The sequence below is a fragment of the Polypterus senegalus genome, chromosome 7 (genome assembly GCF_016835505.1).
Source record: "Polypterus senegalus isolate Bchr_013 chromosome 7, ASM1683550v1, whole genome shotgun sequence".
NCBI classification, from domain to species: domain Eukaryota; kingdom Metazoa; phylum Chordata; class Cladistia; order Polypteriformes; family Polypteridae; genus Polypterus; species Polypterus senegalus.
Genome location: NC_053160.1, coordinates 48110282 through 48128165, shown reverse-complemented (window position 1 = coordinate 48128165; position 17884 = coordinate 48110282). Strand labels below are relative to the sequence as shown.

Sequence of the window (17884 nt, the reverse complement as noted above, 5' to 3'; positions counted from 1 at the left end):
CCTCTCTGTCACATATTACTCCTGACACTCTTCTCCACCCATTCCACCCTGCCTTCACTCTCTTTTTCACCTCTCTTCCACAATCCCCATTACTCTGTACTGTTGATTCCAAGTATTTAAACTCATCCACCCTCGCCAACTCTACTACCTGCATCCTCACCATTCCACTGACCTCCCTCTCATTTACACACATGTATTCTGTCTTGTTCCTACTGACCTTCATTCCGCTCCTCTCTAGAGCATATCTCCAACTCTCCAGGGTCTCCTCAACCTGCTCCCTGCTATCGTTATAGATCACAATGTCATCAGCAAACATCATAGTCCACAGGGACTCCTGTCTAATCTCGTCTGTCAACCTGTCCATCACCATTGCAAGTATGAAAGGGATCAGAGCTGATCCCTGATGTAATCCCACCTCCAACTTGAAGTAACATCAACAGAAGTAACATAAAAGTTAAGTTTTCCAGTTTACTAAAGTAAAAATATTTTTTTACTTTCTTAGATTTTTGTCTGACATTTATTTTGTAATTTTTCACATTTATTTTTCTAACTTTTTCAAGTGTCTTGTACTGCAAAGAATAAGCTATAAAACGTTTTACGGAAAAGGTGCTCAAAACATGAACCTGTTCCTTTATACTATCCAGTTAAGTAGTTTGAAAATTAAAGTAATGGAAGATTTGCCTAGAAGCTTGAATGACCACCCCTAATTTAAAATTCAATCATTCTTTAGTCTGAAAATGTTGTTAAAAAATGATATAATATTCAGATGTGTTAAGGGATATAGTTAACATGATTTGAAAGTTGGAGTTTTTACATTATTTAGTTACTTAGTCAGTTATCAGATTTTTGTTTATTAAATATTTTTATATTAGTAAGTCATAGTCAAAAATTACATTGATAATAGAATGTATTTATTTACAGGTGATAGTAGAGTGCATTATGTACATGTTTTAAACAGCACTTTCCAATGTCATATAGTTAAAAACATAGGCCATATAGGCTAGTGGTGGCTCAGTAGCTTTAACAGAGAACAAATTCCAATTAAAAAAATTATATTGATTGATGTGTTATTGATTGTTGTGGGTTGTGGATGATCTGTGACTAAGTGTAGTTCAAATTTCTTAAACATTTTTTTGAAAGATGTGCACGAAAATTTAAAATCTGTTGCTGTCTCAAGATGAAAGTGTTCACTGTTTCAGATTGTGAGGGGCAGCAGTCTGCAGTTTTGCAGATAAATTATAATTTCAGAAAAAAATTAATAATTAAAATGCACAGATAATGCAGCCGTGAAATTATTCTTAGTGCAACATACCGTAAATACTGAGTACATATTTTTTAATACGTTTAAACAATTCTATTCCACTTACAGTAATTTCTAGATAAGTGATATGTGCGACTTTTTTTTCTTTTCCTTTAATGGTTAATTTACCTCCAGCAACAGGAGAGGTGAGCTAATAAAGGTGCCCTTTGTGCATGCATGTTCCTGCCCCAGTGTTTGACTAACTTATATTTCCTATTTCTTGTCAGGTGGAGCTGTCAGATGAGTTAGCCACTTAGGCACAAGATGTCACACTGGCAGGACACCACCTAATTTCAAAGTTGTTTGTGTATATATTGCAATAAACCAACAATTAATTCAAAAGCAATAATGGCATTTTACATACCCAGGGGTGTCGTTTTTAAATAAATCATGTTTCCATGTTGTCGGCTCTGTTTTAATAGTAAAAATGTGATTTGCACACGTATATGCTGAGGCGAGCAGTACATCACAACCGAGTGATAAAAACAGGTTCAAAGATCTCACCTAGATCGAGTCACATACAGTTAAAGGCTCATTACCATTGGATAGCTAAGTTTCAGACCTTTTCAGTGCTGCATAATTATCTATGATTGGTCATTTGTGCTACATCTCACAGCCATACATAAAAGACAGGAAATATATTACTGCTATGGAAGATCATCTTTATGCATTTTTATGAAGATGCTTTTGTGAGAATGCATGCAGATTGTGTGGTTAACGTGCAATAAGATTTACCGTTATGGCAGACAACCTGGGACCTTGCCCCACCGGGATGCTTGGAGAAGGGAAGGACTGGGAGAGGGCCAATATCCTCCCCGGGGCACAAGAGGACAGCCCCCCTGGATTACATCAGGGCACCTGGACAGCTCCGGAAGCAAGATCTGCAGCACTTCCGCCACACCTGGAAGTGCCACCTGAAGAAGAACTGGATTTACAAGCAGTGCTTCCGCCACACCCGGAGGTGATGCTGAAGGTTCGGAAAGCATGTTCAGGTGTACTATAAAAAGAGCCACCTCACTCCATTCAAGGAGCCGGAGTCAGGTGGCAGAGGATGGAGCTTGTGAGGAAAGGAGTAGATGCGCAGAAGACTTGAGAGAAAGAGAAGTAAAATGGACTGAGCCTTGTGGGTATTAATAAACGTGTGTGTTTGAACATCGTGTGTCTCAGTGTCTGTCTGTAGCCAGGCTAATCTTCTACAACATTTATACTAGGGAAAGGTCTTCTTCAAAAAATAGAAAACATAAGTTGAAGGAATGTCTAGAAAAGTTACAGAATGCTAGTGAAACAGAATATAAGATGTTGAGTTGCAGTTTTGATTCTTTTGAAAATGCCATGTGTGCTTAATGACTCGGTTATGGTTGATTTGTAAGTACTGTTTAGTATAACTTTGAACCATCACGGCATATGGTTCAAGAGTCATGGGTTCAATTAACAAATCTGGACATTGTCTTCAGCATGCACATTCATCCTATGTCAGTGTTTTGAGAAGTGCTCTTCAAGATGCAGCCTCTTAGTTAACCTTCTCAGATTTTCACATGAGGAGCAATTGATCGAATATCAGTGAATCACATTGCGCAAACTTTCACATCTCTCTTTGATCAAATGCATCTGCATAGCACCACACCACGCTGTTCTTTCTATTTTCACATGAGGACCCCTTTCCAACACAAAACCCCAATCTGTTGTATGAAATGTGAGGTTTCTCTTTTTCTAGTGGTAAACAGAAAATGTTTCAAGGACTTAAATGAAAAATAATTTTAAAAATAAAGGTTTGGATGAATACATAAGTATATGCACAGTTACAATTGTTTACTTGTTGGTTCAGGGTGAACATATATGTTTGATTAAATCTCTTTTCACCTGTCACTAGAAGACAGCAGCAGCACGTGCAATATTTCTGATGGCAAGCACACAGTTCACATTGCATAATTGAATGGGGAATATGCTTGCATGGATCGCTGTATGTTAAAATTAGTTCTTTAAAGTTGGTTTGATCTGAAGTGCAGATGTTTGTGTTTGTAGCTTAGCCTTTTGAAAAGATTTCTAGAAGTTTAAAAACAAGTTGATTTGTGTATAGTGTGTAAAATGGTATTTAAAATAGTTTTACTTTTGTATTTAAGAATTATTTTTGTCTTTTTCTGTTTTGTTGGTAATAGTAAATTTAATTTGTTAGAAAGCTGTGCTATGTTTATTTTTTACAGTGTTAATAGTCAACATTGTTATAGTTGATAGATTATTTCTGTTGTGCAGTGATCTTGCTGCTCCCATAGGGAATCACACAACAGAAAATGAAAGTGTTCTCAAAATAAAAACCAGTTTGCATAAGTGTATTACAGGTTAAAGTAACAGGTGACAATGGAATATACTTGTTAAATCTTGCATTTTTTGATTATGCTGACACATAATTATGAGAAAAGTGTGCTTTGTCACAGACCGATTAGATGGTTGCTATATTCATATATTATGTTGATTCATGTGCAAGATGTATGATGCACACTTTAACAATGAGGTTGATTCATGTGCAAGGTGTATGATGCACACTTTGACATCTTTGAAAACTGTGCAAAACAGTGTCCATGAGACATTTTGTGGAGAGTAAAACAAAATGAATGTCACAAAAACCTAAAAATTAATTGCTGAAAATCTAAATAAAAACTAAGTAAATAAAAGTAAAAAAAATTAAATCTAGAAAAATACTGGCTGTTTGCAGTGATCATTTTATACTGCTCTGTCCTTTGGGTAATATTGTTACGGAGTTGATTCCAAAATTGCGTCATGTTTATCTACAGGTCCTTACACAAAGACATTACCTTAAAGACACTAATACATTGATAGAAATGAATGTTTCCCATTACTTGTTGCATGCACAGACTTACATATTTTGTGACAGAACATATTATATAGTACATATAAATGTGTTCACAGGTGTTCAATTTATTTTTATGATATTGGTTAGGCATTTTTTTGCAAATCCATACTGTATGAAAAATTTGATCCAGTTTACCAGATAAATCAGTTTATTATCCATTTGTTAGAAATACTGTAGCAGGCAGTAGAAATAAAACAAACTCAAATACTATATATATGTTTAGTATTACTACAAAGCTTGAGTACAAAATACACATCACAAAAGTACAAAAATAACATCTCTTACTTTCACATGCAGTATTCAGCTGCATTTTCTTTTAAATTAAATAACCTTTTAAATGTACTACTTTTTAATAAATTCCTTAATGTATAAAGTCCATTTTAAATTGGCAGTCACAGCTTTCATCTTCACTTCATAGTTTTCACGCACATTCTTTTTAAAATATTAAAACAAAGGCATTGATTTGAAAGTTTTATTCACTTAGAAAATGTGTGCTTGTTGTAGTTATTTTTTTTGTGAGGAAATATTTCCTTGCCAAAAATAAAGTAGTGTACTGAAATATTGACAGTTCCAATTGCCCTATTTGGTTTTTCTACAAAGTTTGTAATAAATTTTACATTTTGTTCGTGTGAAGTATTATTCATTAATAATTATTCATTATTAAGAATATTCATTTCATTGATAATCCCTCAATGTGATTTATGAAAGCATACACTTAATTTTCATTGATCACATTTTTTATTAAATTAAATAAAATGATATATATATAAAATACTGTAGATCACTATGCTTTTGAAGAAAATTTAGAGGTCTTTCATAAATCAGAAAATAATTTGTTCTTTACTGAATTTTTTCATCTTGGTAGTAAACTGCATTTGATACATAAAAATATTAGCATATTAAATCTATTTTATTTTAAATGATGGGTTGATAAAGATAAATCATAAAATAGTCTATGGCTTCCTGTTTTTCTGTCCGTTTACCTTTGGTTTACAAATTCAAACTATTACCTCTACAACATTGTATACTTAAATTATATATGCTGTAGATTTATGTTAAAAAGTATCCTCTTGTATCAGAGAGCTCATGTGTGAAACAAATTAAGTCTATATTTCTTCAAGGATTTAATCTTTTATTTTCTGATCTTGATGATAGAGTCATATCTCATAGTGCCATAGTAGTTGAAATTCTGATCGTAACATATTGTCTTTGGGTCACTGCTTCTGTCAAACAAGCACACCTTGGAACAGAATTATAAAGGTTACTTATTTTTTCCATCATGACAGATAAAATGGAAAGTTAAGGAATTATTCAAATTATAATCATTATTATTTCAGGTAGTTTCAGGTAATTAATTATTGCTTTAGGGATTATGTTTTTTTTAATTAAATTGGATAGTAAAAGAAAACCAGTATGGAGATATTTTATTCTCGGTTGTAACACTGTAGGAATTGTATGTGACAGCAATTTTCTTGTGTTTTTATAGTGCATAAGCCAGGTTATTTTTAGGTTTGTTTCAGATTTCAAACACTTAAGGCATAAGTCTGATTATGTAAATCACAAAAAATAAATTGTGGTTAAAGTATTCTTTATCAAGTTGATTAAATATCAATTAAAAGGTAAAAGTTGATTTCACAATGCAAACATAAAAGAAGGTTGCAGAATCAGTGGAACCACTGTTGATCCTTAAATAGATAGCTCTTTGTAGTGCTCTTTTTTCCCCAATATGGAATTCACTTTTACTTGGAGGGGCACAGTGTAGTGTTGTTTAATTGAGTCCTAGCCCATTAATGTATGTATGGATTATGCAGTTTTACCATGTTTGCTTTTTTTTCATTCTGGCTGCTCTTGTTTTGCTCCCATATACCAAAGATGTTCTAGTTCTGTTGGCTCAATACATGTTGTAAGTGTGGGCATTTGAGTAAGTATGCTCTGTGTGTGACTGCTGGCTTATCTAGGATTGGCTATTGCATTGTACCCAATACTGCTGAAATACCTCTGGCAACCCATATGTTGAATTATGCAGATTCTATAACTGAATGAATGGAATTATATTTTTACTATTTTGTAATTTTTAAAGAGAATATTGAAGAAGCTTTTCCTTAATGATTAACTGAAAATCTTTGTTTAAATAATTTTATGACATTTCCAGAATACAACATATCAAATTGTTGAGTTCTGAAAGATAAAAAGAAATTTGCTTGCAGTGCCAGTTGTACAATTTTCTAGTCCATTGCTTTATGGATGGCAGTTTGACAGCTAAAAGTGTACAGTACTTAATATAGGTAGTCACAACATTTTAGACAACTTTAGGAAACACTGCTTATCAAAATGGATTATGGTAAGTAATTAGACTTCTGTTACTCCTATTGTTAAAAATTTGTTAAAATAAGAATGCATCGTGTTAAAATTGTTCATGTACCTGCCTGTAAAGGAGCCTTCATAGCATTCACTGTCCTTTGTTTATATTGTATGCATATTGCATAAACTGTGCATTTTAGCATATATCGTTAACTCTGAAATAAAACTTGAATAAAACTGGTATGATGCAGGTACTGAGTGAAAATATAAGGGTAGTTTTTAAAACATCCAGACAGTTGATGGTGCCAGATAAGAAAAGAACTTCAGGTAGGTAAAAATAAAACATATTGTCTAAGTAGTTAGCTAATGCTTTTATGACTTTTCCTTAAGAATATTTGACAATGAAAGAAGCTGAAGTCTGATGTTGTTGCCACCTCACATCCAGCCTTTGTGCTTTCTTTGTGGATTTTAAATATCATGCTTATGTCAGATGGGGTTTCAGCCAGACTCTCTGGTTTCAATGTGATGTCTCAAATCAGGGTTTATGCCTTCCCAATTTTCTTGATTTCATTGTGAGGTCATTTTAAATAAAGACTTATTCCTCAATTTATGTTTGCATAACTGCTGGGGTAAATTGTTCTGAGGATAAGAGCAGTTAACTTTAAATTATAAGGTTTCAGTGCCCATATAACTAAATAGATTTTTGTACAGTTGAAGTTGGGTCCATTTTGAGGTGGGTTTTTATGTTTGTTCCCTGTTTGGAAAGGAAAGTGTGAGAAACAAAGGGCACTGTTTTAACAATTATTTGTTAATCTTAGCTGACAGCTAAAGCCATCCTTTCTGCATGACCTTATAATAGCCGTGGGAGACATGGAGGGCCCAGTGTGTGCTATTTTCTTATACCCCATTTCATTATATTTTCAAACTAGCAAAATACCCACACTTTGCAGCGGAGAAGTAGTGTGTTAAAGAAGTAATGAAAAAGAAAAGGAAATATTTTGAAAACAATGTAACATGATTGTCAATGTAATTGTTTTGTCACTGTTCTGCGTGATGAGTGTTGCTGTCATATTTATATATATACATACACACACACATATAAACATATATATACTGTATATACATATCCATACATATATACATATATATATACACACACACATACTTATATATACATATATACACATACATCCACATATATATATATATATATATACATATCTACATATACATACACACACACATATATACACACAAATACATATATATATATACATACACACACACATATATAAACATATATATACATATACATACATATCTACATAGAGTACAGGCCAAAAGTTTGGACACACCTCCTCATTCAATGTGTTTTCTTTATTTTCATGACCATTTACATTGGTAGATTCTCACTGAAGGCATCAAAACTATAAATCAACACATGTGGAGTTATGTACTTAATAAAAAAGGTGAAATAACTGAAAACATATTTTATATTCTAGTTTCTTCAAAATAGCCACCCTTTGCTCTGATTACTGCTTTGCACACTCTTGGCATTCTCTCGATGAGCTTCAACAATTTCAGGTGACTACCTGTTGAAGCTCATCAAAATTTATTTATCCATTCCTAAATAATTAAATGGGCAGGATATTTCGTATCAGTGCAATACGCTGTTTGTTAAAACGGATGACTCCCGATCTTACGTGCAAGTCTGCGTGGATATTATGAACTATCGTATGTGTTCAAGTTCTATTTAAATTTTAAATAGAAGGAATTTTTATTTAGTCGACAGAAATATCTTTGGTAGGAATGTAAGTTAAATGTAGGCATCATTGCATAAATTTTTCTTCACCATACAAATGTAAAGGGTAAATTTGCCTTACATTCCAACCAAAGATATTTGTGTCGACTAAATAGACCTTGAAAAGATATATTTTTTCAAAGGTGATCTCACAATTCAGATAGAGTTGACGTGCACCGACGCATCAAGCCCGCGTGCTATTGTGGTTTCGCCTGCGTGCCTCAATAAGTCACCCTTCCCTCGCTCTTACTTTTTTACCGTTTATCTAATGAATACACTGAATATGGCTTTACCAAAACAATCATTGATGGCGAATAAAGTATCTATTATTCATAAAGCTTCAATTGGTGATCTGTCTTTCTGTGTTAACTGCATATTTTTTCATACGTCTCAAACCAAGGGGATGCGGAGGTAAAATGAATCGGAAAGCGCGCGTACATACTCAGTGCACCCCCTCTCGGGAATCAAACCTCGGTCGTCAGCGCTTTACCATTGCTCCACGGCGTGTGGTTTTCTATTTGAGAGTATGTAGATTGGGGTATATATATACATATATATATATATATATACCCACGCTTCGCAGCGGAGAAGTAGTGTGTTAAAGAAATTATGAAAAAGAAAAGGGAACATTTTAAAAATAACGTAACATGATTGTAAATATACAGTAATTGTTTTGTGAGTGTTATGAATGTTGCTGTCATCAAGGATTTGATTATCATTATTTCTTTCAATCAGGTTCGTATTTGTAGGATGTGTTGTGTTCAAGTTACATTCCGTGTTTGTCAATCATTGTAAAGATAACAGGTTTCATTCATCGATTTGTTTCTTACTGCATCAATAAACAGCTCGTCTTCCTCTTTATCTGAGACGTGACACTCTGCATGCACAGGTTTTTTTACATTGTCTTCCTTTAGCGGGACATTGACTTTTTCCACCGTGTGCTTTGTTTCCACAGTAGCTGCACTTATGAATATGCTTGTTTGTATCAGACGCTTCATATTTTTTTGCTGCCTTCTCAATTGTGTAATTCGGTTTTTGTTCAGCACTCTTTGGAACTGTTGCTTTTTGTCTGTGCACTGTGTCAGTTCACGTGAGCTGCACGGTATACATGCATCGAAGTTTCCTAGCTGTGCTGGTGCCATCTCGAGCGATGTCCACGGCTGTCTTTAATGTTAGCTAAGACCCGGCACTTAAAAGTTTCTCTCGCAGTTTCGCTGACTTTGTGCCAAACACCACCCTGGCCATCTCATCTTCCTCTGCATAAGCACAGTCCTTCACCTGTGAATATTTAGCGGCAGTGTTTCTATTGGATTGCCGCTGACGGATGGCCTTATATGGGCAGGCACTAAATTATGTGGGAGGCGTAACTCTGCCTCCCACGGGCATAGAGCAGAAGTCAATTATAGTATATGGACGAAAAAATAGGTTCCAATTATTACCATTACTCGTAGAATTTTGAAATGAAACCTGTCCAACTTTTGTACGTAAGCTGTAAGGAATGAGCCTGCCAAATTTCAGCCTTCTACCTACACGGAAAGTTGGAGAATTAGTGATGAGTCAGTGAGTCAGTCAGTCAGTCAGTCAGTCAGTGAGTGAGTGAGTCAGTGAGGGCTTTGCCTTTTATTAGTATAGATTTGTCATGGTTTCCACAAACAGAGACATTGCATTGCTGTAATAATCTATGAACTCCTGCTATGAAATACTGTATCTTTGAATGGAGTCAGCAGATATTAACATGCTGATTGTCCTATTAATTTTGACTTCACAATATACTAATAAATTTTGTTACTATTAACAGTCAATAATATTAGTTTTGATTTCTTGATTATAGTGCAAGTGCAGATACTGTCATATATTAATACAATGACAACTGATAAACATCCATAATTAACCTTTTTTAAACTTTTCTCATTTGTGTTAAAATTCATTTGTAGCTTTTATTTTTATTTGCCTTCCTTGTGTTTTAAAATTATAAATAAAGCAGAATCACACTATTAATGCATGACTGCGTATATATCTCTCTATTATAAAAAAAAAAAATCTTGGGGAGGGAGACTAGAGAGATGAGACAGGATCTTCTTGGAAGACAATTTGAAGTCCCGCGAGAGACACTTTAACTTGCTCCCAGCTCTTAAAGCAACGACAAGCGACAAGCGACAAGCAAAACATGCAGCTCGCCAGCAGCAGAAAGCCGGCAGATGATCTGACCGCTTCTCCTTGCGTGCGTTCAGCCACCCTAAACCCCAAAACGCGAGCGGCAGAGTCACGAAGTCGCAAAAGGACAGCTGCTGAAAATACAGCAGATTATCTGACGGCATCTCCTTAGCATGCATTTAGTCACCCCGAGACCCCCCCCCACAATGCGAGCAGCATTATAGTCCTGTGAGAAAGAGAACCACGCCTGGGGCCAGAAATAAAGGACAAGTATCGTTTTTACAACATCACACGAGACAAGGCAGTGAGACATCATTTAAAACAAGTCCACGGACACCTAACCTAGCAGTTGTTGGATTGCTTTTGGCAGACATGCTTCATGTGCTCCCAGCTCTTATAACAACGACAAGCAAAACACGCAGCTCTCCAGCAGCAGAAAGCCAACAGATGATCCGACTGCTTCTCTTTAGCGTGCGTTCAGCCACCCTGACTCCCACCCCCACCCCCCACAATGCGAGCGGCAGAGACACGAAGTGGCAAAACGACAGCTGCTGTACAGGCTTTGAAATGATTGGGTAGAGAGACAAGCAGAAAAGGCAGCTCGCCAACAGCAGATGATCCGACACCATCGCCTTAGCATGCATTTAGCCACACCAACTTCACAATGCGAGCAGCATTATACGTCCTGCGAGAAAGAGATGGAACCATGCCCGGGGCCGGAAATAAAGGACAAGTATTATTTTTACAAAAATTTTAAAGTAAAAGTGAAAATAATATATATGTAAGAATTCCCACGAAAATAACAGTCTCTTTAAATTGTATAAACCAAACCTGGGGGTGGGCGAGCAAAGCAAGCAGGGTGCGGAGCCCTCTAGTTGTGATATAATAATGACTCAAAAAGTCTTGCAAAGAGTTGGGGAATGACCCCATATAATCTCCTGGACAAAAGAGTTGAAAAAACTGGCAAAAGGGATCAAAAGTGTAGACATTTGACAGATGTGGTTTGAACACAATGGGTTTTTATAGAAAATAGTGGCAGGAAATGAGGTTAACAGGAAGTGACATCACAAGCAGATGGACCGAAGTGGCATCATCATTGAGGACCGAAGTGACATCATCACTGGAATACAGAGATGGGATTATTGAGTGGAAGCCATTTTGTTTGACAGGAAATATGAATGGTGAGTTATATTTTTTCTTTATTCTGTTGATGAAGAGAGAGAGGCATTAGTACATTCAATTAACCATTTATCCCTTGTAGTATCACTCACCTTAGAACTTCTTGGCTGCCTCCTAAGCGCATGTGTGTGACAATATACAGTATATGTATTTATGTATCTACCTCTCTTAAGTATATACTGTAGTTATATATTTGAGCAGCATGATGGCACAGTGGTAAGTACAGGTGGAATCCCATTGTAACAAAATTTATGGGACCATAAAAATATTTTGCTATAACAGAATTTTTGTTATAATGAATATGGGGAAAATACATTGGCTATTGTGTCCGTGGTCACCAGCGATTCGTCATCTCTAACAGCAGCAGCACAAGGTCAGCTCTGTAGCTGCTCTGCTGCGTCTAGTAAACAATACACCATGGGTAAAGCAATTGGTTGTCCTCTGCAGGATCAGGCATACCTTGTAATGTTTGTCTTGTATGACATTTAGAACGGTGAACACTGGGCTTTGATCTGTTCTTCCTCGCACTCTCCTTGTATATCACAGCGATAATTCAGAGCTGCTGGCGTTCTTCTGAAGATAGGAGCTAAACCAGGGTGATTGCCCTCATGTCACAGCTCCTATCTTGTGTGCTTAAATACTGAAGTAACAGCTCCTATTTTGAATGAGGTCTTTATCAGCATGTGCTGATAAAGCATTGCTGCACCCACCACGACAAACCACCTGAATTAGGACCACAGTGCAGGCACGGCTTTAAGCACTTTTTGCATAGTATTATCTTCTGTGGCTGATTTTGGTTAGAAAAACGTTTATTATGTTGAAATTTACATTTCTTTAAAATGAAACATGTTTAACATGATGTTGTATGAATGTTTTTCCAGGCCAAAAAAAAGTGATGATTCTGAAAAAATGTGTTACTTCAGGATTTGACCTATACTGGTACTCCATATAACTATTGTCCTATGTAGCAAAATGTATGGTATTAAAGTACCTCTGAAACTGAATATATGGAAACACTTCTTCTGTAAATATAAAGCTTGTTACTTTTCACCTGCTTTTTCTGTGTAGGTTTGAATCAAGTAACTGGTCACTCTTTTTGTAAAGTTTCACTTTCTTCCCATGTTTGCCTGTTTTTCTCCAGATACTCCTGTTCTAATGCCTGTATTCTGAAGACGTGTATTTAGGGTAATTGGTGATTCTGAATTGGATTGGCCCAGTGTTAGTATAAGTGTGAGTCTATGCATAAGTGGGCTCTGCAATGGACAGATGCATCATTCAGCATTGCCTGAGAATGTATTTCACCCAAGTATTTATAAAGGAAAAAACAAGTGGAGTGCCTCATGCACACTTAAAAACAAGCTCTTGAGTTTTTAAAGTAGAAGACTCAGAAGTGCTTCTAGCCCTCAATATGTTAAAAGACGAAAGGCTCTCTGGAACTGAAGGGATTTGACCAATTGTACTGAAAGAAATGAATGATGTCATCTATAAACCCTTATTAGGCATATTTTAGCAGTCTATTCAAAAAGGAAAAGTACCAATGGGCTGGAAAGTTTTAAATGTGACTCCAGTCTTCAAGAAGAAAGACAAAATGGATCCTAATAATTATAGACCAAATATTCCTTTTTCTGTAAAATGCAAAACTATGAAAACTATAATAATAAATAATTGATAAAATTTTGTAAATGAAAATAATACTCTAAATAGCAGCCAGCATGGGGTTATGAAAGAAACGTCTTGCTAAACTAGTCTTTTAGATATCTTTGAGGGAGTAGCTAGAATAGCTGACAAATGCAAAGATTACAACATAATATACTTAAATCTTTCAAAAAGCATTTGATATAGTCCCACACCAAAGATTCTGAAACTAGAAGCTATAGGCATCAGAAGTGGTCTACAAAAGTGGTTCTCTAGTTGATTAACCTGCATGAGACAAAGAGTACAGATAAGAGGAGAGTGTTCTGTGTGGAGTGAGGCTATCAGTGGAGTTCTCAGACTCAGGGGTTTGCCCTAGGATCATTACTTTTTCTGATTTATGTTGATATTGATTCTGGTATAATTAGTAAAGTTGTGTAATTTGCAGATGACCCTAAAATTTTAGGTATGGCAGACACTAAGGAGGCAGCAAAAAAAAAAAATACCTTGATATCCTTCAGAACTAGGTGAACATTTGGAAAGTGCAAAGTCCTACATGTGAGCAAAAAGAACATTTATTATAAAAAACAAGATCGGAGACAATCTCATATAGGAAGCAACCTCTGGAAAGGATTTAGGGGTATAAATCGACACAGCGTTTTCATTGACTAAGCAATGTAAAGAAACAGTTATAAAGGCAAATAAAATGTTAGGTTATATCATAAAACCTGTTGAATATATTATAAAGGCAAATAAAATGTTAGGTTATATCATAAAACTTGTTGAATATAAGTCAAGGAATGTTATGCTCAAGCTATATTCCTCTCCACCAAGGTTATTATAGTTAACGAAAACTAAAATCAAAACTGAAACTATTATTAAAAAAACATTTTTGTAAACGGAAATAAAATAATTAACAAAACCAACATGAAAAACTAAAACGAAAGGAAACTATTAAAGTAGCTGAAAAGACAACTGAAATAAAATAATAATTGAGTAAAATATTTTTAGCTCTCATTTTTGAATGAATATTCTTGCCGTTAGTCTTTCAACCTTGTAAGTTTTAACTCTAAAACAGAAAGTCATCCACCACGAGCCACCCGCACATATTCATTCAGTGAACGGCAGCTGGTGACGGAGGGCAGGTATTCACACAGCATTTGCGGTGACAGAGCGAGTGGACTATGGGCACATAAAGCATGTGAAATAGAAAGCAATTTACTGTGCTGCCTTTCTTTGTGCTTGTTGTATATCAAGATGTAATTCAAACTCCTGAAGTTGGAATGTGCTGGTGAACAAAACCTTTACCGTACAGAAAAATCACGAGTGAGTAACGTTTCAGTTTATTTCAAGGGTGACTGCTTTTTGTTGACAGCAATTCACCTGCCACTTCGCACAGGAGAAATCCTTCTTACTTTCTCATATACGAAGTATAGAGTAAGTATAGTAATTATGAACAAATTCAACCTTGATATTTTGATGAATCTTGACATTATAGACTACCCAGAGTCCAAAAGTACCGTTTTTTGGAATTGTGTGTGTATGTAAACACGATAACTCGAAAACGCAACTAGATAGATGGATGAAATTCGGCATGTGGTTGTTACACCACAATTGTAGATCTTTATTAACTTTTGAGCCAAATCCATCACCCGGAAGTGGTACTTTACCTGAACACATACTCAATTTTTTATTTATTATTCATGCAACTGCAGAGTCTGATTTATTCAACTTTACTTTTATAATAATTGTTTAATAAATAAATCAATTATTAATTTGATTTGATGTTGATGGTTCCTTAATGTACATAATATAAAAATATAATCACTTTTGCTTTAAAAACATTGTTTAACAATGAAGCGATACAAACAAAGGTAGGTAGGCGAAGAGAGTCTGCCAAGTGATGAAAAACTAAACATACTAATGGGTTTTTGTATATATTATATATTTATTAATTTATCTTTTTTAGTTCATATTCACAACTCAAAATACCTGATATTGTGAAAGTAATCCATTAGCAGAATTGTATTTTAAAATATTTGTCTCCCGTTTTTCAATGTTTTTCTCTCTTTTTGTTCTTAACATCAGCCATATCATACATATTGCATACCAGGGATTTTACCTGCCTTATATCCAAACCTGCTGCAGTAGGCTCCAGGTTTCCTGTGATCCTGCTCTGGATAAGCAGGTTTAGATAATGTATATATTGTTTTTAATCTCAGATACTGTCTTTGTCATTTTATGCCTGTCCATACTCTTATTACCTGCTCTTGCTCTGCTCATTATGGGTTTACTGTCCTTTATGTTGGGCTATTCAAGTCTCACTGCCCCTAACCTTGGGCCTCATGTATTAACGGTGGGTACGCGCAGAAATGTTGCGTAAGAACTTTTCCACGTTCAAATCGCGATGTATAAAACCTAAACTTGGCGTAAAGCAACGCAATTTTCCACGGTACCTCATACCTTGTCGTACACAAGTTCTCCGCTCGGTTTTGCAGACTGGCGGCACCCAGCGTCAAAGCAATGCTACTGTTCCTGTGTGGTTACACATTATTTTCCTGACGCGGCTTTATAAATACACTGAAACTAACCGCATATTGTTTATTAGTGTAACACATCTGATTGTAATTAACTTGTAACAATATAATGGTCCAGGGAACAGCCATAGTATTCCAAATACCATAACTGTTTTAGCGTTGTTACTCTCACTGCACCTTCTTCTTCTTCTTTCCGCTGCTCCCGTTAGGAGTTGCCACATTGGATCATCTTTTTCCATATTACTCTCACTGTACCACTCGGAGTATTTATATCACTGTATCTGAGTGTGAATGACAGCAGCAGCTGATCGGAAAGAGAATTATCGGTATACAGTATCAAGCACACGCTGTCTCAGCCACGGCAAAACGTTTCAAAGCTTTTCCTCTCCGGACCTCGCGGTTCAGAAACAGTTTCATCCCAAGAACTTTAAACGCAGTCAATCAAGTGCTCCTTGTAAAACTGTTTGTACTTATAAGTACAATTACCTCACTGTAAACTTACACTATAGTTATAATATCGCACAACCTGCGCCACTTTATAAAGCGCGTATTTACATATGATGATGATATCATTTTTAAGATCAAATGCAGCAAAATATGTTTATTATATTATACAGATAAAACTTTAACTTCATTTAAATAATCTATTTTCTTCACTGGGACTGGCGTGAAGGATAGAATAATTAAACGTGTACTACGAAGATATTTCAATGTTCCTTAAACGTTTTGAAGAATCGGTGCTCTAAGCTTACAGATGGCTTAACATCTATTACAGAGCTGATTGTGTGGCGATCCACCATGCATAAGATAACATATTGACATTGGACTTTCTCTATTGGACAAAGAGCCGCTCATGAGTGCTGCTGCAATAAATAATTTTATCGAAGGTCGCACACAATCACTGCGCCGTGAAACTCATGTTTAATAACGTGCTTTAACTCCTATCATCATAAAAATGATATCACGTATACATCTCAGTATTTTAGTTATTCAGAGAGCTGTAATATGAATGTAATGGATTCTCTTTTCTGTTGGAGGAAGGGAGCCGGTTTAAGAAGCAAGTAGTGATTCACACACATAGGCACATAGAAGATCAAATACAAAACAAAGCATTTAACGTGCTACTTTAATTACGATGTGATTTGAGAAACTGGTTGATTAAACGATTTTAAGATGAAGTTTATGATGTTCTACTTTAATGACAAAATAAACTACGTGATTAAAGTGGAAATGTCGAGACTGAAGTTGACATTTCGTGCTTTTTCCCCACTGTGTGCCTTTTTTTCTCTGTACCCTAATAAGCTTTCATATGACACTCAGACAGTGGGCTACAATTTGCCTTTTCACAGTGACTTTGATATGTGACTTCTTTTTTATTTCCGGCACTGTGCGATTTTGTGAATGTGAGCTTTCAAGTTTCTCCAACGCTATGTCACTCGATCAACTTCCTTTTGTTGAGTATACCATGGTTTATTTGAACAAATAGTATGTTTTTTCTTTGCCTCCACTTGGTATTCGCTGAAATTCTTATATTTTCCCCCATGCTTTTCCCATTGTCTTGTCTCAGAAGAGTTTAAGGGCGATTTATATTCATTTGCATATTCAAAGAGGCGTAATTCTGGGAGGAGTTGGGGCGTTACATAAAGCGCGTGCACGAGTGTTAGTTTTCACGCTGACCGGGATTTATGTAGCGGAAGAACGTGGAAGTTGGAGTACACACAGATTCCTGCATCTGGATTTTTCTGTGCGTAAGCACATTTCGGCTTTTGTGCTTACGCCATGTTATAGTGCGAGTTCTACGCACGGCGTTATACATGAGGCCCCTTGACACTACATGCTTGTTTTACTTTGTTTCCCTCAATACTGCTAGGTGGCGTCTGCACAATGATTCAAGTCTAAGAGCCCTGTTCTTCCTAAACCCCTGTGATTTTCATGAGAAAATATTTAAAAAATTCTAAAATTGTGTAAAATTGTTCATATTCAGTATCAAGTTTTGATTATTGTTGTTTTTATCAGACAAAAACAAAATTGGATAGTAAACCATGTAGTGTAGTAAACCTCCACTATCATTAAAACTTGTATCCAAATCTATTAAGTGTGCAGTACTGTCT

At 35.6% G+C, this 17884-nt stretch overlaps 1 protein-coding gene across 1 annotated transcript in view; it reads left to right on the top strand.

Annotated features, from left to right (window-relative positions):
• dmrt1 (doublesex and mab-3 related transcription factor 1) overlaps positions 1-17884 on the top strand; it is a 178709-nt gene that overhangs the window by 66869 nt on the left and 93956 nt on the right. The window contains exon 5 of the mRNA XM_039757939.1: positions 6722-6797. Coding sequence (XP_039613873.1) covers positions 6722-6797 — 76 coding nt within the window. The remainder of the gene's footprint in view (positions 1-6721; positions 6798-17884) is intronic.